Source organism: Alosa pseudoharengus, unplaced genomic scaffold (assembly GCF_046254945.1).
Source record: "Alosa pseudoharengus isolate Yale_2024_CS ecotype anadromous, Long Island Sound unplaced genomic scaffold, YU_APseudo_1.1 YU_APseudo_1.1_scf_20, whole genome shotgun sequence".
In the NCBI taxonomy this organism is placed as follows: domain Eukaryota; kingdom Metazoa; phylum Chordata; class Actinopteri; order Clupeiformes; family Clupeidae; genus Alosa; species Alosa pseudoharengus.
Window position 1 is genome coordinate 3,291,344 of NW_027468664.1, and position 25,181 is coordinate 3,316,524.

The window sequence follows — 25,181 nt, forward strand, 5'->3', positions numbered from 1 at the left end:
AGCCACGTCACAACCTGCAAGAGATTTAACACAGTCAGCTACGACACAACCAACAAGAGATTTAACACAGTCAGCCACGTCACAACCTGCAAGAGATTTAACACAGTCAGCTACGACACAACCAACAAGAGATTTAACACAGTCAGCTACGACACAACCTGCAAGAGATTTAACACAGTCAGCTACGATACAACCTACAAGAGATTTAACACAGTCAGCTACGACACAACCGGCAAGAGATTTAACACAGTCAGCTACGACACAACTGCAAGAGATGTAACACAGTCAGCTACGACACAACCTGCAAGAGATTTAACACACTCAGCCACGACACAACCTGCAAGAGATTTAACACAGTCAGCTACGACACAACCTGCAGGAGATTTAACACAGTCAGCCACGACACAACCTGCAAGAGATTTAACACAGTCAGCTACGACACAACTGCAAGAGATGTAACACAGTCAGCTACGACACAACCTGCAAGAGATTTAACACAGTCTGCTATGACACAACCTGCAAGAGATTTAACACACTCAGCCACGACACAACCTGCAAGAGATTTAACACACTCAGCCACGACACAACCTGCAAGAGATTTAACACAGTCAGCTACGACACAACCTGCAAGAGATTTAACACAGTCAGCTACGACACAACCTACAAGAGATTTAACACAGTCAGCTACGACACAACCTACAAGAGATTTAACACACTCAGCCATGTCACAACCTACAAGAGATTTAATACAGTAAGCACGACACAAGAGATTTAACACAGTCAGCCACGACACAACCTACAAGAGATTTAATACAGTCAGCTACGACACAACCAACAAGAGATTTAACACAGTCAGCCACGTCACAACCTGCAAGAGATTTAACACAGTCAGCTACGACACAACCTACAAGAGATTTAACACAGTCAGCTACGACACAACCTACAAGAGATTTAACACAGTCAGCTACGACACAACCAACAAGAGATTTAACACAGTCAGCCACGTCACAACCTGCAAGAGATTTAACACAGTCAGCTACGACACAACCTACAAGAGATTTAACACAGTCAGCTACGACACAACCTACAAGAGATTTAACACAGTCAGCTACGACACAACCTACAAGAGATTTAACAGTCAGCTACGACACAACCTGCAAGAGATTTAACACAGTCAGCTACGACACAACCTACAAGAGATTTAACACAGTCAGCTACGACACAACCTACAAGAGATTTAACACAGTCAGCTACGACACAACCTACAAGAGATTTAACACAGTCAGCTACGACACAACCTACAAGAGATTTAACAGTCAGCTACGACACAACCTGCAAGAGATTTAACACAGTCAGCTACGACACAACCAACAAGAGATTTAACACAGTCAGCCACGTCACAACCTGCAAGAGATTTAACACAGTCAGCTACGACACAACCAACAAGAGATTTAACACAGTCAGCCACGTCACAACCTGCAAGAGATTTAACACAGTCAGCTACGACACAACCAACAAGAGATTTAACACAGTCAGCCACGTCACAACCTGCAAGAGATTTAACACAGTCAGCTACGACACAACCAACAAGAGATTTAACACAGTCAGCTACGACACAACCTGCAAGAGATTTAACACAGTCAGCTACGACACAACCAACAAGAGATTTAACACAGTCAGCTACGACACAACCTGCAAGAGATTTAACACAGTCAGCTACGACACAACCTACAAGAGATTTAATACAGTAAGCACGATACAAGAGATTTAACACAGTCAGCTACGACACAACTGCAAGAGATGTAACACAGTCAGCTACGACACAACCTGCAAGAGATTTAACACACTCAGCCACGACACAACCTGCAAGAGATTTAACACAGTCAGCTACGACACAACCTGCAGGAGATTTAACACAGTCAGCCACGACACAACCTGCAAGAGATTTAACACAGTCAGCTACGACACAACTGCAAGAGATGTAACACAGTCAGCTACGACACAACCTGCAAGAGATTTAACACAGTCTGCTACGACACAACCTGCAAGAGATTTAACACACTCAGCCACGACACAACCTGCAAGAGATTTAACACACTCAGCCACGACACAACCTGCAAGAGATTTAACACAGTCAGCTACGACACAACCTACAAGAGATTTAACACACTCAGCCATGTCACAACCTACAAGAGATTTAATACAGTAAGCACGACACAAGAGATTTAACACAGTCAGCCACGACACAACCTACAAGAGATTTAACACAGTCAGCCACGACACAACCTGCAAGAGATTTAACACAGTCAGCTACGACACAACCTGCAAGAGATTTAACACAGTCAGCTACGACACAACCTGCAAGAGATTTAACACAGTCAGCTACGACACAACCTGCAAGAGATTTAACACAGTCAGCTACGACACAACCTACAAGAGATTTAATACAGTCAGCCACGACACAACCTACAAGAGATTTAATACAGTCAGCTACAACACAACCTACAAGAGATTTAATAGTCAGCCACGACACAGTCCACAAGAGATTTAAAGGTTTAGGTATTTTTGGCAACTGTAGAGGTCCCTCTAGGGTCATGAGACAGACAGACAGACAGACAGACAGACACTTTATTGATCCCCAGGGGAAATTCAAGAATATATTTATATTTTATTCTGCTGTTGTAAATAGCAAACTTCTTGTGACTTATCCCACAATGAAAACTCTTTTGTTGTGAAGATGAAGGATTAACAACAGGCAAAAATATAGCCAAAAAGCTATATCTACTGACAATGCAATGTTTCATGATTTTCACGAGATTTGACGGGCCGCCGCTCGAGGTTGCATGGCTGGTTTTCTTGTTTTTCGCGACTCGCTACGTTTATGCTGCATAGCTATGCTAGGTTAGCCTGGATACCAGGCTTCGTAGAGAGGCTTCGTAGAGAGTCTGGCCTAGATCAATTGGCAAACGTTTATTTCCTGGTTGGTGGACGCTTGTTTGAAGTTTAAAATCATTGGAGTTCAATCACTAACGTTTGGTAATGACGTATGTTAACCACGGGGGACACAACGATAACGATAGGCTTGCAACTTAAACCTAATCGCTCTCAGGAACGCCCTCTGTTCGCTGGTTGGTTCGTAGACAAGCTGCCGAAGTAAACAAAGTGAAGGAGAGCTATTCCAGACGGAGTACTGTAGGGAAATGTAAATGAGCGGAAGTACGTAGACAGGCGGAGTCAGGCTAATGCTAGGTGAACGATTTGCCTATTACAAGTTTGTTTACCATCAAATTGGCTTCGTAAAGGTGAAATTCCTTGTACCTTTAGCACAGTCAGCCATGTCACAGTCTACAACAGATTTAAGACAGTCAGCTATGTCACAGTCTAGAAGAGATTTATCTAGGGCTGCTGATTTCTTGAATCGATTCAATTTTGATATACAAGGTCTCAATTTTATTCGATATACGTTTTGATTAAATTCAATATTGATTCCACCAGGGTTGTTTCGGTAGCCTACTGGTTTAATACACAGGGGCATTAATATGGTATTAATATGGCTTTGTTTTTTTTAACTTGCATAAAACACTGTCCTGCGGTTTATACACAATGCGGCTAATACACAGGACATTACTGTATGTATAGTGCTTCGCATGATCAAATGTGTCCTACCATGTCACAATTCAAAATGGCCTTGTATCTGGTCTTGACTGGTTTAAATGTGGATGTATCTGGTCTGTGCTGGTTTAAATGTGGATGCATTTGGTCTAATCCTAAGGAGACATGTAAATGATCACTATGTATCTGGTCTAATCCTAAGGAGACATGTAAATGATCATCACTATGGATCTGGTATAATCATAAGGAGACATGTAAATGATCACTATGTATCTGGGCTAATCCTAAAGCATGTAAATGATCATCACTATGTATCTGGTCTAATCCTAAAGAGACATGTAAATGATCACTATGTATCTGGTCTAATCCTAAAGAGACATGTAAATGATCACTATGTATCTGGTCTAATCCTAAGGAGACATGTAAATGATCACTATGTATCTGATCTAATCCTAAAGCATGTAAATGATCACTATGTATCTGGTCTAATCCTAAAGCATGTAAATGATCACTATGTATCTGGTCTAATCCTAACGCATGTAAATGATCACTATGTATCTGGTCTAATCCTAAAGCATGTAAATGATCACTGTGTATCTGGGCTTGACTGACCTGCAGGAGATCGGGGACTGGCAGCAGCTTCTCCAGTCTCCTGAGGAAGTCCCACATGAGAACCTGCAGCACCTCATCATAACGGGAGCCACACACATCCGGAAACACGTCCTTGACACACACACACACACACACACACACACACACACACATACACAAAAATACACCTTTACAGCAGAGGTCAGCAGAGTAATCACTCCCAATATCAGCAGAGTAATCACTCCCAATATCAGCAGAGTAATCACTCCCAATAATATCAGCAGAGTAATCACTCCCAATAATATCAGCAGAGTAATCACTCCCAATAATTTCAGCAGCCCCATATAATCCAAAGCCTCACTCAGTACTCACTTGAGGAACATATTTAGAGGGTATTTAGTTACACACCAGGTTTACCATTGTTTGAATGTTGAGATGTGAGCTGCACTGACCCCACGACCTCTGAGACCTTATAGTGTTGGGATGTTGACCCCACAAACTCTGAGACCTTATTATAGTGTTGGGATGTTGACCCCACGACCTCTGAGACCTTATTATAGTGTTGGGATGTTGACCCCACGACCTCTGAGACCTTATAGTGACCTCTGAGACCTAATATTGTTTGGGATGTTGACCCCACGACCTCTGAGACCTTATAGTGTTTGGGATGTTGACCCCACGACCTCTGAGTTGGTGAGGTCATGCTGTTAGGGCTTTTCTTTCATTTTCACATTGTGTTCCAGACTACCAGAACTACATAGTGCATCTCCACGGCAACCACAAATGTGTATGTTTGGTTACACTTTACTTGAAGGTAACTAGATAAGAGTGATATGACACTGTCATGAACGTGTCATTATAAACAAGTCATTAACGTTTATGACATAACAATTCTTGAATTTCCCCTTGGGGATCAATAAAGTGGTTACTTGAGATAGAGAGCTGAGATAGAGAGCAGGCTACGGGCTCCACTTGGTGAAAACAAAACCATAGAATTCCATGATGGAACTCACCAGGACTCACCTGGAAGAAGCTCCTTCTCTCCTCAGGATCCTCGAGGAGCGTTTGAACCAGCTTCATAAAGCCAGTCTCTGAATCACCAAGGCTGCCATCCTGAACAACAAGAGAACCCTTACAGTCATTCAACCCTCTTCCTCTCTTTAAAAAAATAAACTTAAATTTGTATCAACAACAACAACAACAACAACAACTGGCCTGCCTGTGGACGGGGCAGCAGCAGCTGGATGGGTAACTGCGCCCCCTGCTGGTCATAGCATGTGCTGCTGGGTAACTGCGCCCCCTGCTGGTCATAGCATGTGTGCTGGGTAACTGCGCCCCCTGCTGGTCATGTGTGCTGAGGAACTGCGCCCCCTGCTGGTCATGTGCTGCTGGGTAAATGCGCCCCCTGCTGGTCATGTGTGCTGGGTAACTGCGCCCCCTGCTGGTCATGTGTGCTGGGTAACTGCGCCCCCTGCTGGTCATGTGCTGCTGGGTAAATGCGCCCCCTGCTGGTCATAGCATGTGTGCTGGGTAACTGCGCCCCCTGCTGGTCATAGCATGTGTGCTGGGTAACTGCGCCCCCTGCTGGTCATAGCATGTGTGCTGGGTAACTGTGCCCCCTGCTGGTCATGTGTGCTGGGTAACTGCGCCCCCTGCTGGTCATGTGCTGCTGGGTAACTGCGCCCCCTGCTGGTCATGTGCTGCTGGGTAACTGCGCCCCCTGCTGGTCATGTGCTGCTGGGTAACTGCGCCCCCTGCTGGTCATTAGTATGTGTGCTGGGTAACTGTGCCCCCTGCTGGTCATGTGTGCTGGGTAAATGCACCCCCTGCTGGTCATGTGCTGCTGGGTAACTGCGCCCCCTGCTGGTCATGTGCTGCTGGGTAACTGCGCCCCCTGCTGGTCATGTGCTGCTGGGTAACTGCGCCCCCTGCTGGTCATTAGTATGTGTGCTGGGTAACTGCGCCCCCTGCTGGTCACCTCTGCTCTGAGAGCGGGCAGCAGCAGCTGGATGCTGTCCAGGTGGAGCTTCAGCTCGTCAGACGCTACAGCACGATCCCCACGGCACAGTTCTAGAACCACCTACAACAGGGAACATAGGAACACACTATGGAACACAGCATGGAACAAGACATTTTACAGAACCCAACATGGAACAGGAACATTATATAGAACACAGCATAGGGCAGAACATTCTACAGAACACAGCAACAGACAACATGCACAGGAACAGGACACACAGCACACCTGGTAATCACAGACAACATGCACAGAACAGGACACACACAGCACACCTGGTAATCACAGTCAACATGCACAGGAACAGGACACACAGCACACCTGGTAATCACAGACAACATGCACACAGCAGGCCTGGTAATCACAGACAACATGCACACAGCACGCCTGGTAATCACAGACAACATGCACAGGAACAGGACACACAGCAGGCCTGGTAATCACAGACAACATGCACAGGAACAGGACACACAGCAGGCCTGGTAATCACAGACAACATGCACAGCCTCAAGCAGACTGCAGGTAGCCAGGTGGTTCTCATCCGCACTAGCTCCTGTTCCAAATCAGAACTCCTACCCTGGCTCGCAGACCCAGAATAAGTTCCACTGCATGCTTCGGACTGAGCAGCTCCGGGACCGCCTCCATCACCAGGGAGACGAAGTCTGCCAGAATCCCATAATGCATCACGTCCCCTCTCCGCGTCACCTGCCACATGTAGGCGGCTACCAGACGCAGCGGAGGAACCAGGAGCCGCAGGGAGCCCAGGGTGGGTAGGGGGCAGTCTGCGAGGCCGGAGAGGGGCAGTTAATTATTATAGGAGTGAAGCTATACATTACTATAACTCAGTTCCTTTTATGATTTCAGTGTCACATTTCCATACATTTTTCCTACACCAGTCACATCATAAAAGGTGCAGTCTTCTAAACGCCAGGAGTAAAAGGTAGTTTACCCATTATTGATTAGGATGTGCATTATGTTATTTATTATGCTATGTGCATTTTTGTAATGTTGTGTGCTCCTACTGCTGTGAAACTAATTGCCCCACTGGGGGGCAAACAAAGGCATTGATTGATTGATGAATGTGACAAAACTTTTATGGCCTTGAAATGGCCACTTTTATGGCCTCTGCTGTTTGTGCATGTTGTGTGTGATGTCTGTATGCTACTGAGACATTGAATTTCCCCTTGGGATCAATAAAGTATCTATCTATCTATCTATCTATCTATCTATCTACCTTAAAATGCTAGGTGCCTGTTTTGTCAGTATTAAACCAGCCTCTGATATTGTTCTGCCCTGACACATTCCGACAGCTAAGGAGTTGAATACTGCAGCAGCTGTTTGTGGTATTTGGAGGGATTCAAACAGTGGCTAAGATAAAGACACATTTACCAGGCCTTGATGTTATAATGGGGGCAGGCGACAGAGGGTTAGTAGTGGACAGGCCAGGAGACGGAGTGTTGGTCGTGGATGAGCTGGGTGGAAGTCGACTGGTCGAGGGCGCACAGGAGGCCTTGCCAAGGGGCACTGCAATGTTGCATGGACCCACCGCGTCAGGCCTGCGCTCCTCCAAACCCCGGCATGTTCCCACAACAGGTATCACCGCGTCAGGCCTACGTTCCTCCAAAACCGGGCATGTTCCCACAACAGGTATCACCGCGTCAGGCCTACGTTCCTCCAAAACCGGGCATGTTCCCACAACAGGTATCACCGCGTCAGGCCTACGTTCCTCCAAACCCCGGCATGTTCCCACAACAGGTGACACCGCGTCGTGCTGGTCCTCCAGGATCTCATCCATTTCAGCATAGAACTGAAAGCGCACCGGTCCCTTCCCTGTGGCGGCAATACTGTCCTTCACCTTTTTATAACCCTCGACCAATGTGGTCCACTTCCTGGACACCTTCTCTGGGAGGAAAAGCTGCTGGAAATGGCTGCTCAGCTTGGACGCCATTTCTTCCCAGAGTGCTTTCTTGCTCTTCTTGCCTCTTTTGAGGCGGCCGCTCAGCTCTGTGAGGGACCTTGGACGACCCTCCCCATCTGCCGCAATGTGTTGGCGCACGAGGGCGATGAGGTAGAGAGTCTGTTGCCTTGTGAACGCCTCATTTGGTAAGGGAGCTGCTGATGCTGCTGCTGATTCGTTGGTGGTAGATTCGTGGTAAATATCTGAGACAATAAAGAAACGTGTTAGCATGCACAATATTCCCAGTAGTTTTGCAGGTGTAATGATTGTGCAATCGTAACAATGCCTATTGATGCCTTACCTGTATTACTAACCACACACACACACACAGTTGTCTAGCCTTTGTTTTTAGCAACACAGCAACATTGCACATAACACATACTTACACAGAACACAGGGCGCAGCCATCTTTGATTTCCAAGTCGTCAGAACTCTCCGCAGAACGAGACCACGACTTCATACGACTTCAGGGTAATTTTGTGGCGCGGCAGTACTGCTTTGCTCTTCCTAGCCCTTTGGACAAATGGATCACACGATTTCACAAGACTTCTCTGTCCTGACTTCTGCCCTCACACTTTCCGACAGCTAATGAATTGAATACTGCTCTTTAACGCGAGCAACGGCAGCCGTTTCTGATTTTTGGAGGGATTTCAAACAGGCGGCTAAGATAAAGAAACATTTAGCTTCTACCAGCCATTAGCTTACCGTTATAATGGGCCAGAATTAGCTAACTTGCCTACATAAAACGGTGCAATTCTACCCATGTTGTCCGCTGCTGGGAACCGAAGTTCCGTTTCACCTAAACGTCATATTTAAGATCAAACCAAATAGGCTACACTTGTCTAACTAAATTTCTGTTTCCAACTTGATCTGACAACTTGTAAACACGGCGAAACTATATCCGGGTGAAAGGTCATAAAACCGGGTGAGGGAGGAAGTGTTTCAAAATAAGTGTCTTGGTTGGTTTATTATTCGCCTATGGTTACTTTATGTGAGATAAAAATGAAAAAGGGATGAGGATGAACACTAAAACTGAAATAAATAGGCCTGTCACATAAATGATTGATGCGACAACAAAACCCTCAGTTTCTTATTCCTCCCTCTCATTCAAAATATTAATTTGATGTCTGAATCAGGCTTTTTTTGTTTCGTTTTGTACAGCGGATGGGCGACGGATCAAAACTCAATAACTCCATGTCATCCTTGTTGGGCTACATCAGAGACTTTCTAATGTGGAGACACCGCACTCAAAAAATACTCCATAGAAATGCATGGGGCTAGTTTGTCACGCCAATATGGCCGTTGTCTACACATATCCCACCCCTTCCTCAGCAAAACGTCGACATGTGAATACATTGAGCCAATCATGTGGTGTGATGTGAATACATTGAGCCAATCATATGGTGTGTTGTGAAGACATCGTGCCAATCATGTGTTGTGATCTCGCCGCTGGAGCAAGATTGGTGTCGTGAAGCCTTGCGCAGGCACAGTTCGACCCAAAGACTGTGCCCGATGAGTGCCCATAAAACGTTGGTATATGGCCGCCAAGTGGAGGGACTTGCCTAAAAGGACTTTGGCTACATGCCCACCAAGTTTCGCACAGGCCAAAAACCTTTTTTTTTTTTTAATCCGGAAGAAAAAACCCCTCTAAACATAAACCTATATGACTGTTACACTCTTAGCTCTCTACTCTCTAGCTCTATTAGCGATTGTATTTGCGTGCCCATGTTTTAGGGAAATGGGCTTCAATGACCTCTTGGTCTGACCTGCAGAGCAAATCCCAAATTGGTAATCCCAAATTGGTATTCCCAGGCTAGGTGTGGTCGCTTAACCCTGATTGGCTGGTTGTTCTTCATTTCTAGCCTCTAGTTGAGCTACATCACACACATTCTCAATTTCTGAACTTCTGAACTTTATTTGTGGGCTTAATTCATTTACATTCAATATGCAACCCATTCTTTATAAGGCACAAATATGAAAATAAAAACTCAAAAATAAAACAAACATGGTACAGGTAGAAACATGAATGATGGACATTGAAAGACATCATATCATTTTTTTTTAACAGCTAAAACAATTTTAGTAACAAGAGTATGAACGTAGAGTTTTAGACCGACATCTACTCCAAAAAGAGTTGAAATCAAAAGTTTATGATAAATAGAACCCCCTTCTTTGCTATTATTAAGCTGTGGTTAGTGGTTAACAAATCCTTTAAGAAGACTCAGACTTGTGCCCTTGAGTCCAAAAGAGTCATCCAAATAGATCTGGAGCAATGCAGACACACACGTTTACACAAGTCTCTGGAGCAATGCAGACACACACGTTTACACACGTCTCTGGAGCAATGCAGACACACACAGATCTGGAGCAATGCAGACACACACGGATCTGGAGCAATGCAGACACACACGTCTCTGGAGCAATGCAGACACACACGGATCTGGAGCAATGCAGACACACACGGATCTGGACGGAATGGTGGAATCAGAGCATGATTGAGTGTTCTATCAGGAAGCATTCAGCACCAGACACACCTCATCCTGGTGAAGGCCACAGGTGTGCAGGTGAGAGGGCCACAGGTGTGAGGTGTGTAGGTGAGAGGGCCACAGGTGTGAGGTGTGTAGGTGAGAGGGCCACAGGTATGTAGGTGTGCAGGTGAGAGGGCCGCAGGTGTGCAGGTGAGAGGGCCGCAGGTGTGCAGGTGAGAGGGCCACAGGTGTGCAGGTGAGAGGTGTAGGTGAGAGGGCCACAGGTGTGCAGGTGAGAGGGCCACAGGTGTGAGGTGTGCAGGTGAGAGGGCCACAAGTGTGCAGGTGAGAGGGCCACAGGTGTGTACATGACAGGTGTGTAGGTGAGAGGGCCACAGGTATGTAGGTGTGCAGGTGAGAGGGCCGCAGGTGTGCAGGTGAGAGGGCCACAGGTGTGCAGGTGAGAGGGCCACAGGTGTGCAGGTGAGAGGGCCATAGGTGTGCAGGTGAGAGGGTAAGGGTCATTGGTCAAGGCTAAGGGAAGGCGCATCATTTGCCATTCCAGCAGTATACTTGGTCAAGGCCGAGGGTCAATGCATTTGCTATTCATGGGTTCCATCAGGTCCCTTTCCACAGGTGTATTAATCAAGCACCTGGATTATGAATGCAGACTGCATGGTGCTTGATTAATAGACCTCTAGAAAAGGACCTGATGAAACCCATGAATACCAGTTGTGTCACTGGTCGCGTCTGAGGGCCGAGTGTGTTGGCCATTTCAGCCGTGTCATTGGTCGAGGCTGAGGTTGTGATGCGTTGGCCATTCCAGCCGTGTCATTGGCCGAGGCATAGTGTGTAGTGTGTCTGCCATTCCAGATGCGTCATTGGTCGGGGTTGAGGGTCAGGTGCATCAGTCATCATTTGAGCTGCGTCATTGGTCGAAGCTGAGGGTCAGGTGCATCAGTCACCATTCGTGCCGCGTTATTGGTCGGGGTTGAGGGCGTGGTGGGTCTGTCGGTGAGCCTTCAGCTGGTAGGACTGCTGGAAGCGTGCGAGGCACACAGTGCACTGGTACGGCTTCTCACCGGTGTGTGTGCGCATGTGCCTCTTGAGCCGCGTGGAGCTGCTGAAGTTCTTCGAGCAGGACGTGCAGGTGTACGGCCGCGCGCCTGTGTGGTAGCGCATGTGCAGAGTCAGGTAGCAGGACTGCGTGAAGCTCTTGTCGCACACCGCGCATCGGAACGGCTTGTGGCCCGTGTGAAACCGCTGGTGCTTCTGCAGCTCACTGTGCGAGAAGAACCCCTTACCGCAGTCGTCGCACAGGAAGGGCCTCTCCCCCGAGTGGGTCAGCTCGTGCCGTGTCAGGCTGGCTTTGTAGCAGAAGGTCTTGTCGCACTGTGAGCAGTGGAAGACTTTCTCGCGGGTGTGCCCGCTCACGTGCTTGTTCAGGCTGCGCTGGCGCTTGAAGGCCTTGCCGCAGTGCGGGCAGAGGAAGGGCCTCTCATCCGAGTGGGTCATGCGATGCTGCTCCAGCGCGCCCTTGTACAGGAAGCTCTTGCCGCAGTCGTCGCAGAGGAAGGGCCGCTCGTTGGAGTGCACGCGCTGGTGGCTCAACAGCGCCCCCTTGTAGGTGAAGGACTTGCCGCAGCTGCAGGGGTAGGAGCGCTCGGTGCGGTGCGCCACCCCATGGCGAGTGAGACTGGGCAGACAGGGGAAGGCGGCGGGGCATTCGGGGCACTTGTAGGGACGCTCCTGCTGGTGCAACAGCAGGTGGCGCTGGAGAGCAGATGACGAACTGAAGAGCTTGTCACACTCGGCGCAGTAGATCTTGGGCTCGTGCTGCGCACGGCGGTGCTCGTTGCGGACCGCTATGGAAGGGAAGACCTCGGGGCAGCGGCCGCACTCGTAGAGGCGCGGAGCACCGTGCGTGTAGCGATGGCGTGCCAGCGCCTGGCTGTGCGCGAAGCTCTTGTCACACTGCTGGCAGGTGAACGGTCGCTCCCCCGAGTGCGTGCGCTGGTGCGCCTTCAGCTCCGAGGAGAAGCGGTAGCTCTTCCCGCAGTCGGCGCACGCGTGAGGCAGGGCCGGGACTGAGGGGGGCGCTGTCTGAGTCTGGTCAGTGTGAACCAGCTCCTGGTGCTGCCTCACTAGCTCCTCCTGCTGGTGGGAGAATGGGCACTGTGGACGCGACCATGTCTGGGCGGCCTCATCTGCAAGCACACAACACAGAGATTAAGCCACTGACTGTACACACAACACAGAGATTAAGCCACTGACTGTAGACACAAACTTCCACAGTGTTTTGTTAAAGTCCCTTTAATACAAGTATTCCATCAACAACATTTTAGATCTACCGTCATGCTTTGATTGCTTCATTCACAGATATTATTTAAATCAAAAGGATCAAAATGTACCTGAACTGTTTTCCCCAACAGATACTCGAATGGGGCCGACGGCTGAACTGTAATAACAAAGATTCGCCAGCAGTGAGACAGAGACAAGATACAAAACACAAACACAAGTCAGAAACATGTACCCCACATACCTGTACCCCACACACCTGTACCTGTACCCCACACACCTGTACCCCACAAACTTGTACCCCACACACCTGTACCCCACAAACTTGTACCCCACAAACCTGTACCCCACAAACCTGTACCCCACACACCTGTACCCCACACACCTGTACCCCACACACCTGTACCCCACACACCTCCACCCCACAAACATGTACCACAAACCTGTACCCCACAAACATGTACCCCACAAACCTGTACCCCACACACCTGTACCCCACACACCTGTACACACCTGTACCCCACACACCTGTACCCCACACACTTGAGATGCTCATCTACTGGTGGCACGCAGCACTAAAGCAACGTGTAAATAAAAAAGACGATCAACCAATCAAATTAGGTACAGTCATGATCACTGTCAAACTGTGATTCGTCATCACCATAGAAAGAGAAGCCATTCTCCTCGTCTATCCCTTCCTGACTATCAGCCGTTTCCTTACAGTGTTTCCCACAGAATTGGATTTAATTTGTGGCGGTAGCTGGACTTGGACAACGGGGGTGGGGGATTAAGATCGTCTTGGTAGTGTATAGGTCTAAATGAGTGCCTGTCACTTTAAGATGTTCGTGAGGGAACCCTTGCAATTGTAACACAGGTAAAGGGCTGCTGATGTGTGGATGCAATTCATAAAGTTTTCTACATAGTTAGCTAAAATAAATGTTCGTACTTCACTTTTGAATTTTGGAAAACACTTTTCCATTTACATCGGGATTTTGCAAACATTCAGTGTCTGAGTCAATAGAATGAGCCCTTCAACGAAATTGACAAGCAGCTGTAAGTAGGCTAAGCATGCTAAATTCGACATCCAAACAGTATTCTAACGTTAGATTTGAGAGACTGCTTGATTGCATACCTTAACTTAGTTTAGTCTCCTCAATGTAGCCTACTATGTTGTGATGACCTTAACAGAGTTAACTTCAATGCAGCAGTTTTGAACAAATTTGCGCAGCATGGTCACGATTAGGGATGTAACGGTATGAAAATGTAACCTCACGATTATAGTGACCAAAATTATCACGGTTTTCGGTATTGTTTGGTATTATCACAGTATTTCTAAGCTCCACCTGTAAGATATATGACAGAATCTTACACGTGAGATAACTATGTTTTTCAAGATAACTGATTGGTCAGTAGGCGGTAGTTTTACACGATTTGAGCTGACAGTATACATGCACAGCTTACTCAAGCTATTTTCGCATTATCTCGGTGTTTTAGTACAACCGAGATAATTTCTCTGTTTTTTACAGAGAAATACTTTATTGATTATTAATTAATTTTCCAACCATTTGCACTTCTGTATGTAGTCACTTTGACCACAAAATGCCCCGTGTATTTCATTCAAAATCAATCATTATATATATATTACAAATAACAGCATATCCGATTTCATGTTTAACAAACATGTGAACATGCATTTCAAAACTTTGGTTTGGGTCAGACTAACACAATAATTTGTTTTTTTCGAGTGTCATGTAAATGCATTACTGTACTTTTGTGGTCTCGGTAGAAAAAGCCAGCATTAACAGTTCACCTTTTCACCATCTCAAACAAACTAGCCATATTTTTCAGTACCTCTCACTGGAATTGACGTTCTTTGACTCCAAACAGCAGCCATGTTTTCTTTCCTGGGCCTTGACCTTTGTCCTCTGCACCTGTGCATGGACGACCTTGACCTTCCAGGTTTTCTTTGGCTTCCTTTGTGACCTCCTCCAGCCGACCGGGACAGCGGAGTCAGGGGCAGTCCCACCAGTCGCCCGCTCTGCGTCCACACAGGAAGTGGCGGTGGAACCCTGCCTGTGTGTTTCCTGTTGGAGTTCTGCCTCCCCTGACTGACCCTGGCTCATCCTGTCCCTCTCGGACACCCAGTCACTGCTCTCCTCCTCCTCCTCCTCCTCTCCTCCACTGATCTCTGTCATCTCCACATCCACCTCCTCTACACCTCCCTGCTGCCTCTCCCCTGCCTTGTGACCTCCTCCTCCTCCTGCGGACACCTCCTCTCCTCCATCTGCCCTGTGACCTCCTCCTCCTCCTCCTCCTCCTGCGGACACCTCCTCTCCTCCATCTGCCCTGTGTCCTCCTCCTCCTCCCGGCTCTTCCTCTGCTTCTCCGTCAGCTAAACTCGTCCCCAGCTCCATTCCTGTACACGTGGTCTTGGTAACGGTCTCCAGGACAACCTCCTCGGAGGTCACAGGGTCGCTCTGGGCATGATCCTCGGTCGGATGGTAATGCTGTGTAGGGCAAGTGCTGTTCATCTGCCCTGTGGTGCTGTCCATCTGCCCCCCTGTGGTGCTGTCCATCTGCCCCCCTGTGGTGCTGTCCATCTGCCCTGTGGTGCTGTCCATCTGCCCTGTGGTGCTGTCCATCTGCCCCCCCGTGGTGCTGTCCATCTGCCCCCTGGTGGCAGTCCTGTGTGGTCCGGTGTGGAGCAGGGAGACGATGATTCCCCCCAGCACTGTGGGGGCGCCTGGCGCGCGCGCACACACACACACACACACACACACACACACACACACACACACACACAAACACACAAACACACAAACACACAAACACACAAACTGACACACACACACACACACACACACACACACGCCTCGTCAAACTTCCACTCCAGTAAGGGACTTATGCTTTAATTACTCTATTGTGTATGTGATTAATACATCTACTTCACATTTTCACCCCATGACACAAAGCAAAATGTATATTAACCCATTCGCGCTGGATGCTGCACGACGCAACATTCTATCTCCCGCCGGTTGCTGCGTAGCGCAGCATGCTTTTTATTTCATGTTTCTAAGTGTACAGAGGCTTAGATATTAAGGTTTTGGTAGACGTTGACAATTCTTAGTCTTTTTTCAGAAAACCCTCAGGAAATAAGGTTATTTAGTCTAGAATGCGATAGGATTCTATAGGCATTTTTAGCAGGCATTTTAGGGGTAAATGGGTTAACCCTTAGAGCAGGGGTGTCAAACATACGGCCCGTGGGCCGGATGCGGCCCGCTAGATGGTTTAATCCGGCCCAGACTTGTAGAGAATACATTTCTGACGATGTCAAAAAAAAAAAAAAATCTCTAGCCCATTCCTGTGAGGAGTTATGAATTTTCAAAGAAATAATCGAAATGCTCAATTCAGCCGCTAGGCGCAGCCAAAAAACAAAAAAAAAAGTTCGGAGTTGACTGGTCCTGTGCTGTCAGTTTGGCTACATTGTCGGGAGAAAAGCAGGCGTTGCGACAAAATTCAGAGACAGTGCAGCCTGCAAACGGAGGACAAGATGTTTGGGCATTTTATTGTATTTTGCACCAGGAAGTGTTGTGTTGTAAAACACTAAACTTGGATCATGTTAAAGTGTGGTTGTGCAAACTGTAAATTTAATCAGGTCGCGAGGTCTGACTCACCGTCAGTTTGACTGTTTTCTTAGCTGTAGTACGGTGGTTAAGCCGAGGTGCCGTACTCAAGCGTTTCTTTGAACTACGAGAGGAAATTGGACAGTTCTTGGAGAAAAAAGGCAGACCAGTAGCAATTTAAATGCCCGGAATGGGTGCAGGATCTGGCCTTTATGGTGGATAGCCTATTACACAGCACCGCCACCTAGCCTACAAAATTATTTGATCTGATGTAACCTAATCGTATCAGTTGATCGTATTGCTCATGCACTGCTAACTTATGTTTGTTAAATTCATTTTATTTTTCATACATTTGCACATTTACATTTTTAAGGCAGGATGTTAACTTTCTTCATAGCTCCCACTTGAGTTTAGTGTGGTGAGTTGGTTCAGGTGGTCAGATGTAAAAATGTAGGCCTATCCACTCAACTATAAAAATAAACCAGTTGTTTATGAGAGTGAAATGCATTTTATTTAAATTTCATTGGCCTCTCTGAATAAATGTGTAATAATCTAATATATCCCTTGTCATTATGTAGGCTACAAATGTAGGCTGAAGGGTAAAGCATAGCCTACTGAAAAAAACTAAGCTGGAGATTTGGAGTTGCCAAAGGATGTTTTGCAATTATTTCACTGGTCCGGCCCACTTGAGATCAGATGGGCTGTATGTGGCCCCTGAACCAAAATGAGTTTGACACCCCTGCCTTAGAGCCTGATTGATGCAAAGTGCGTCAAAAAACACACCTATTATTCTCTGTTACATTGCTCTGGAACTATTTGTCACAGCGAGATGAAACCTTTTGTTGCGTGACAGAGCAGAAGTGCGGATTTCCAACGAGACTACACACTTGTCTGTACGATCAAGTATGCAAATTTTAAGAAAATCGTGAAATGAAATCAAATTGCATCATATTTACAGTCTATACTGCTCTGCGTTCACCTGCGCACCCATTACTCTCGTTTGAATTACTTGCAAACCCGTGATCGCATAGACTAACTAGGACACAAGGTGATGTATACCCCCTAACTAGGACACATAACTAGGACACAAGGTGATGTCTGTCCCCTAACAAGGACACATAGTGATGTCTGTCCCCTAACTAGGACACATAGTGATGTATGCCCCCTAACTAGGACACGTGGTGATGTCTGGCTAAAGCACCTACTAGGAGGATCCAGGCGAGCGAGGACCTCAGTGCACTGGGTTAAGGCCTTCAGATTCTCAGGGTGGGTAATGCACTCAGTGCAGTCAGCAGCCAACGCAGCAGAGTCATCAAGCCATGACACAACCTGCAAGAGATTTAACACACTCAGCCACGACACAACCAACAAGAGATTTAACACAGTCAGCCACGTCACAACCTGCAAGAGATTTAACACTGTCAGCTATGTCACAACCTACAAGAGATTTAACACAGTCAGCTACGACACAACCTACAAGAGATTTAACACACTCAGCCATGTCACAACCTACAAGAGATTTAACACAGTCAGCTACGACACAAGAGATTTAACACAGTCCGCCACGACACAACCTACAGTACAAGAGATTTAACACAGTCAGCCACAACACAACCAACAAGAAATGTAACTGTGTATCAGCTGTGCTGGTTTAAATGTGGATGTATCTGGTCTGTGCTGGTTTAAATGTGGATGTTTCTGGTCTAATCCTAAAGAGACATGTAAATGATCACTATGTATCTGGTCTAATCCTAAAGAGACATGTAAATGATCATCACTATGTATCTGGTCTAATCCTAAGCACATGTAAATGATCACTATGTATCTGGTCTAATCCTAAAGAGACATGTAAATGATCACTATGTATCTGGTCTAATCCTGAGACATGTAAATGATCATCACTATGGATCTGGTGTAATCCTAAAGCATGTAAATGATCACTATGTATCTGGTTTAATCCTGAGACATGTAAATGATCATCACTATGGATCTGGTCTAATCCTAAAGCATGTAAATGATCATCACTATGTATCTGGTCTAATCCTAAAGCATGTAAATGATCACTATGTATCTGGTCTAATCCTAAAGCATGTAAATGATCACTGTGTATCTGGGCTTGACTGACCTGCAGCAGATCAGGGACTGGCAGCAGCTTCTCCAGTCTCCTGAGGAAGTCCCACATGAGAACCTGCAGCACCTCATCATAACGGGAGCCACACACATCCGGAAACACGTCCTGCACACACACACACACACACACACACACACACACACACACATTTAGAGCGGAGGTCAGTCACTTCCAACTTCCAATATCAGCCGAGTAATCTCTTCCAATAATATCAGCAGAGTAATCACTGCCAATCACTCCCAATAATATCAGCAGTCCCATATAATCCAAAGCCTCACTCAGTACTCAGCAGAGGAACATATTTAGAGGGTTTTCAGTTACACACGAGGTTTACCATTGTTTGGATATCACCTGTATCGACCCTGTTACCCCAGGGATCTTACTGGGATGTTGTGAAGTGTTAAAGTAAGATTCTCCTGGCTAAAAGGTCCTGTATCGACCCCACTAGAGATCTTACTGGGATGTTGTGATGTGTTAAAGTAAGATTGTCCTGGCTAAAAGGTCCTGTATCGACCCCACTAGAGATCTTACTGGGATGTTGTGATGTGTTAAAATAAGATTGTCCTGGCTAAAAGGCCCTGTATCGACCCCACTAGAGATCTTACTGGGATGTTGTGATGTGTTAAAGTAAGATTGTCCTCCTGGCTAAAAGGTCCTGGGTCCTGGCCTAAAAGGTAAAGCTTTGAAAACATCACCCACGGCCCAGCTAGCACCAGTGTTATTTCATATTAGTGATACTTACTAATATAGTAACTAGTAATACTGAGTTATTACATAGTGAGGGTTTTCTCCTACTGCTCCTAGGCGCCAGGTTAAGGGCTGCTCACTGCTCCAAATGTGTGTGTGTGTGCTCCCAGCTCACTGCTCCAAATGTGTGTGTGTGTGCTCCCAGCTCACTGCTCCAAATGTGTGTGTGCTCCCAGCTCACTGCTCCAAATGTGTGTGTGTGTGCTCCTAGTGTGTGTGTGCTCCCAGCTCACTGCTCCAAATGTGTGTGTGTGTGCAGGGATTAAAGTGAAAAAAAATCGTTTGACTGAACTTTTTTCAGGCCATAAGTTGTTCAATCTACCTATAGAGATAGCACCCCTTTTGCGGTCGCGACCTATTGGTTTTTAATGTACAAAAAGATGCAAACAGCAAAGTAAAGGGAGTATTCGCCTTATTCACACAGCGGCCATTGTTTAAACCAAAACGAGGCTACAGGGTACACTTACTATATAATTAATGCCACCTACAGGTGAATGCATAGAACATAACAATCCTGTAGCCTCGTTTTAGCCGCCAATGGCCGCCATGTGAATAAGGCGAATTGAGAGTGTTCTTGATTGAGATTGAGTTTTCCTGATGAACAAAAATATATTTTAGTACCATCCCTGACCATTGCTGATTAGCCATTGCTGTTCTTTTCTACTGCAGCAATATTGTAGAAAGGCTTTAACACACTCTTATTTAATTACTTCAGGCCAAAAGTGTTTAAAGGGGAGATTTTTTTCTTGTTAATATGCAATTCAACACCAAGTAAAATCTATAAAATCAAGTTTGCAAGACTTCCCATTTCCTCATCAAAGTAACAAATCAGAACATTCTAGATATTGTTCATATTTCCATTTGTTGCCTCATCCGCATTTAATGATAACATGGTAATTTTGAGTTTTACAGACAACTCAGTTGCAGCAATACTGTGTGTGCTCATGCAGGAGGTCTGCGCATTTGTAACGACAATCTGGAGACGGCGCTTGTTTTCAGCAACAGATTGTAGAAGGTTGACAAGAGGTTGCGCTATGAAAGAACATGCGTAGCCTACTTTCTAAACGTAAAAACGGTCAGCCATAGATAAACGTAGCCTACCTCTGTCGTGGTGGCTAGTTGCACCAGGTAGGGAAGATGTCCTGAAGTGCACGAACGTTAACCTTATGGCGGTCTTCTGATTGGTGGCGTGCTAAAACGTTTTCCTATTGCATCCATAAACAATTTTCTTGCAGCGAACCGCGCAAAAGCAAACTCCTGGCACTTTAAATTTCTTTACACCATGGCTTGTTAGTTCTCCCCCGTTTCCTACAGCTGCCCAGCTGCATTTATTTTTTAACTTTTGACACCTGCCTTCCTTTAGCAACAACGCATCCATGACAGCTAGTGGCCTTGCCAAATAGACGCACACAAATCATGACGCTAATATGCGAGGTTCTGGTAGGCCCACTGGTTATGGTTTTGTGCTATAAATTAATAATATTTTATAGCAAAGTTTTAAGTTGACTATTTTAATTGTATGGTTATTTTTTGTCAACATACACTCACAAGCTATTGTCGTTAAAAGTGAGGCCTAAGCAAAATAGGCTACAAGGCTGTCTGTGCGTCACAAACACGACTGACCGCCTTACTCGACACGCTCAGTCAAAACCTTCCATCGCAAATTGTGAAAAACATTGTTGTATGTCATAACAGACGGGATAATAAATTGCATAGGCTACGGTTTATATTGCGTCGCTTTACACATAATGTTAGTTGCATTGATTAAAAACTGTAACAATAATAGTAGCCTACATCGGGTGGCATAGCAGGCTATCTGTTCAAGTCATAGGTGAAACCCAAAATGAATGACCTCCCCTGACAAGAGTTCGCGATAGTAAGTGTCTACATTGATGCACGGAAAGAACACAGCCTCCGAATTCGCACATAGAGCTCACAATATCATATCCAAAAAAGTTAAACGGATTGGCCAACCTCATCAGCTGTCTCGATTGTGTCACTATAATCCAACTTTTAGACCGTTATAGTCCTCCATACGTGTTCTTTTTTTTAAGCAAACGCCCGAGACAAGTGTGTAGCTACAACATACAAAGCGAAACTCATGGCTGACGTAGGCCGTATAGGACTTGAGCGGTCACGGATTGAGACACAGAAAGTTCTCAAGAACACTATTAGGTCTTTAAACATTTACCTAATATTTGTAGTTGCCTTAAAAAAGGAAAAGCAAAGGTGACAGTCCCCCCCCCCCCCTCCTATTTCTTTTCTCATCGGATCTGCATCGATCTCAAATATGACATTTCTAAAATCAAATTGACGGAAATCCGTCCTATGACGGAGAACTTTAATCCTTGTGTGTGCTCCTAGTGTGTGTGTGTGCTCCCAGCTCGCTGCTCCAAATGTGTGTGTGTACTCCTAGTGTGTGTGTGTGCTCCCAGCTCACTGCTCCAAATGTGTGTGTGTACTCCTAGTGTGTGTGTGTGCTCCCAGCTCGCTGCTCCAAATGTGTGTGTGTGCTCCCAGCTCACTGCTCCAAATGTGTGTGTGTACTCCTAGTGTGTGTGTGTGCTCCCAGCTCACTGCTCCAAATGTGTGTGTGTGTACTCCTAGTGTGTGTGTGCTCCCAGCTCACTGCTCCAAATGTGTTTATGTGTGTGTGTGTGTGTGAATGTGTGCATACTACACCCGGATGGGTAAAATGCATAGAACAAATTTAGGTGTGTGTCACCACAGCAACCACAGGTGTGTGTGTGTCACCACAGCAACCACAGGTGTGTGTGTATCACCACAGCAACCACAGGCGTGTGTGTCACCACAGAAACCACAGGTGTGTGTGTAAGCACAGCAAGCACAACAGAATTCCATGGTGTGTTTGCGCAAGGACTCACCTGGAAGAAGCTTCTTCTCTCCTCAGGATCCTCGAGGAGCGTTTGAACTAACTTCGTAAAGCCGGTCTCTGAATCACTAAGGCTGCCATCCTGAACAACAGAGAGCCCTTACAGTCAGTCAACCCTCTTGCCCTCTGAAAAATAAACAAACCTTACATTTCTGTTGTTATCAAAAATAGAATAGAGTTGAAAACATTCAGGGCTCAGCCCCAAACTTTGCAGGGGTCTGTGGGGGTCACTCCCAGAAAACTGCACAATTTCAGTCGGAGAATAGGGCCTACACTATGCCTAAAACCCCACCCAAACACACAACATACCCCCACCCCACATACAGACAGGTACACCCCCCCCCCCTCACACTCCATTACCCCCTCCACCCCCCATTTCATCACCCCCACAAACACACACACACACACCAAATTTCTCTCACGGGATTAAAAACGTATATACACTTATACTTATACATACACACACACACACACACCATTTCATGGTCATGAAACAATAGGCTTTGCCAGTCTACTTCCAAAATGACATTCAGGGTTACAGTTAAAACATACAGGGCTGTTTTTAAAACAGCTACAGGGCTTGTACTTATACAGGGCTGAAACCCTGGCAAAATGGCCTGGAGACGCCCCTGGAGAGAAGTGCCGTAGTAATAGAAGCATCAGCCCAAGAGACCTGAAGCGCATGTCATATTTGATTATCCTGATTATAAAAGATGCTCTGACTTTACATGCCGAAGTACAGCCTCATTAGCAGCAGACTAGCACAGCATGTGTGCTGGGTAACTGCGCCCCCTGCTGGTCATGTGCTGCTGGGTAACTGCGCCCCCTGCTGGTCATAGCATGTGTGCTGGGTAACTGCGACCCCTGCTGGTCATGTGCTGCTGGGTAACTGCGCCCCCTGCTGGTCATAGCATGTGTGCTGGGTAACTGCGCCCCCTGCTCCCTGCTGGTCATGTGCTGCTGGGTAACTGCGCCCCCTGCTGGTCATAGCATGTGTGCTGGGTAACTGCGCCCCCTGCTGGTCATGTGCTGCTGGGTAACTGTGCCCCCTGCTGGTCATAGCATGTGTGCTGGGTAACTGCGCCCCCTGCTGGTCATAGCATGTGTGCTGGGTAAATGCGCCCCCTGCTGGTCATGTGCTGCTGGGTAACTGCGCCCCCTGCTGGTCATGTGCTGCTGGGTAACTGCGCCCCCTGCTGGTCACCTCTGCTCTGAGAGCGGGCAGCAGCAGCTGGATGCTGTCCAGGTGGAGCTTCAGCTCGTCAGACGCTACAGCACGATCCCCACGGCACAGTTCTAGAACCACCTACAACAGGGAACATAGGAACACATCATGGAACACGGCATGGAACAGAATGTCCTACAGAACCCAACATGGAACAGGAACATTATATAGAACACAGCATAGGGCAGAACATTCTACAGAACACAGCAACAGACAACATGCACAGGAACAGGACACACAGCACACCTGGTAATCACAGACAACATGCACAGAACAGGACACACAGCAGGCCTGGTAATCACAGACAACATGCACAGCCTCAAGCAGAGTGCAGGTAGCCAGGTGGTTCTCATCCGCTCTAGCTCCTGTTCTAAATCAGAACTCCTACCCTGGCTCGCAGACCCAGAATAAGTTCCACTGCATGCTTTGGACTGAGCAGCTCCGGGACCGCCTCCATCACCAGGGAGACGAAGTCTGCCAGAATCCCATACTGCATCACGTCCCCTCTCTGCGTCACCTGCCACATGTAGGCGGCTACCAGACGCAGCGGAGGAACCAGGAGCCGCAGGGAGCCCAGGGTGGGTAGGGGGCACTCTGCGAGGCCGGAGAGGGGCAGTTAATTCAACAGAGAAATAGGGGACTGGCTGACCTGTACGAGTGAATCGATACATTAACTTCACCATAGCTCTCATCTCATCAATATTTCAGTGTCACATTTCCTTACATTTGATCACTCAATCAGGTTGGTCAGACTCATATTAGGCAGTGGGCCGGATTTATTGGAATGAGACCTCTAGGTTTCAATGCAGTATCAGCAGCGAATAATAGTTCCTACACCAGTCACATCATACACCTGCTTAAAGGTAACTAGACTCGCCTCGCCTGCCGAACAATATCATATTAAAAGTGTTTCCTGCTGCATTGGCGTTCACCTTAAAATGCTAGTGCTATAATCGGTATTAAACCAGCCTCTGATATTGTTCTGCCCTGACACTTTCCGAGTTGAATGCTGCTCTTTAACGTGTACAACTGCAGCTGTTCGTGATTTTTGGAGAGATTCAAACCAGCGGCTAAGATAAAGTTACATTTACCAGCCCTAGTAAACGTTAATAGGTTAGAATTAGCTAACTTGCCTTCATAAAACGGTGCAATCTTACCCATTTTGTCCGCTGCTGGGAACCGAAGTTCCGTTTCACCGTAACGTCCAATTCAAAATCAAACCACATATATTTAGGCTACACTTCAGTCTTTAACTAGACTTCGAGACTGCTCTGTTTACAAATTGATCTGACAACGCCTAAACACGGAGAAACTATATCCGGGTGAAAGGTTATAAAACAGGGGCAGGGAGGAAGCGTTCACAGTTTCAAAATAAGTGTCCCTAAGTTCTTGGTTGGTTCAGAAAACTTTTAATAGAAAACGGGCTCTAGTTGTTGAATTGAAATGAAGCAATGAGGATGAACACTAAAACTGAAATAATATATGATTAATTGTATATAAAAAACGTATTATTCATCTGAATCAAGCTTTTTGTCCCCTTTTCTTTAGTAGTAGCTTGATATCAAAATAAATCTAAAATGGTCTTAGTTAGACCAGGGGGTTCATTGTGGCCTGACACA

At 46.6% G+C, this 25,181-nt stretch overlaps 2 protein-coding genes across 3 annotated transcripts in view; both read right to left on the reverse strand.

Moving 5' to 3' along the window:
* Window positions 1-9,082, reverse strand: part of LOC143135895 (uncharacterized) — a 38,433-nt gene extending 29,351 nt beyond the window's left edge. For both annotated transcript variants that reach the window (XM_076296244.1, XM_076296243.1), the window contains exons 1-6: window positions 8,564-9,082; window positions 7,610-8,380; window positions 6,797-7,002; window positions 6,182-6,283; window positions 5,227-5,316; window positions 4,225-4,335 (exon numbers count right to left, since the gene is read on the reverse strand). In XM_076296244.1, coding sequence (XP_076152359.1) covers window positions 4,225-4,335; window positions 5,227-5,316; window positions 6,182-6,283; window positions 6,797-7,002; window positions 7,610-8,380; window positions 8,564-8,585 — 1,302 coding nt within the window. In that variant the 5' untranslated portion in view covers window positions 8,586-9,082. The remainder of the gene's footprint in view (window positions 1-4,224; window positions 4,336-5,226; window positions 5,317-6,181; window positions 6,284-6,796; window positions 7,003-7,609; window positions 8,381-8,563) is intronic.
* Window positions 9,083-10,065: 983 nt separating this feature from the next.
* On the reverse strand, window positions 10,066-24,843 carry LOC143136813 (uncharacterized). The gene is made up of 10 exons (XM_076297487.1): window positions 24,720-24,843; window positions 23,951-24,156; window positions 23,542-23,643; window positions 22,330-22,419; window positions 18,692-18,802; window positions 17,772-17,895; window positions 15,289-15,686; window positions 14,795-15,138; window positions 13,057-13,103; window positions 10,066-12,852 (listed from the first exon to the last, which is right to left on the reverse strand). Exons 1-10 carry the CDS (start codon window positions 24,721-24,723, stop codon window positions 11,624-11,626), a joined length of 2,655 nt encoding a protein of 884 aa, XP_076153602.1. The 5' UTR covers window positions 24,724-24,843; the 3' UTR covers window positions 10,066-11,623.
* Between the last annotated feature and the right edge of the window lie 338 nt (window positions 24,844-25,181).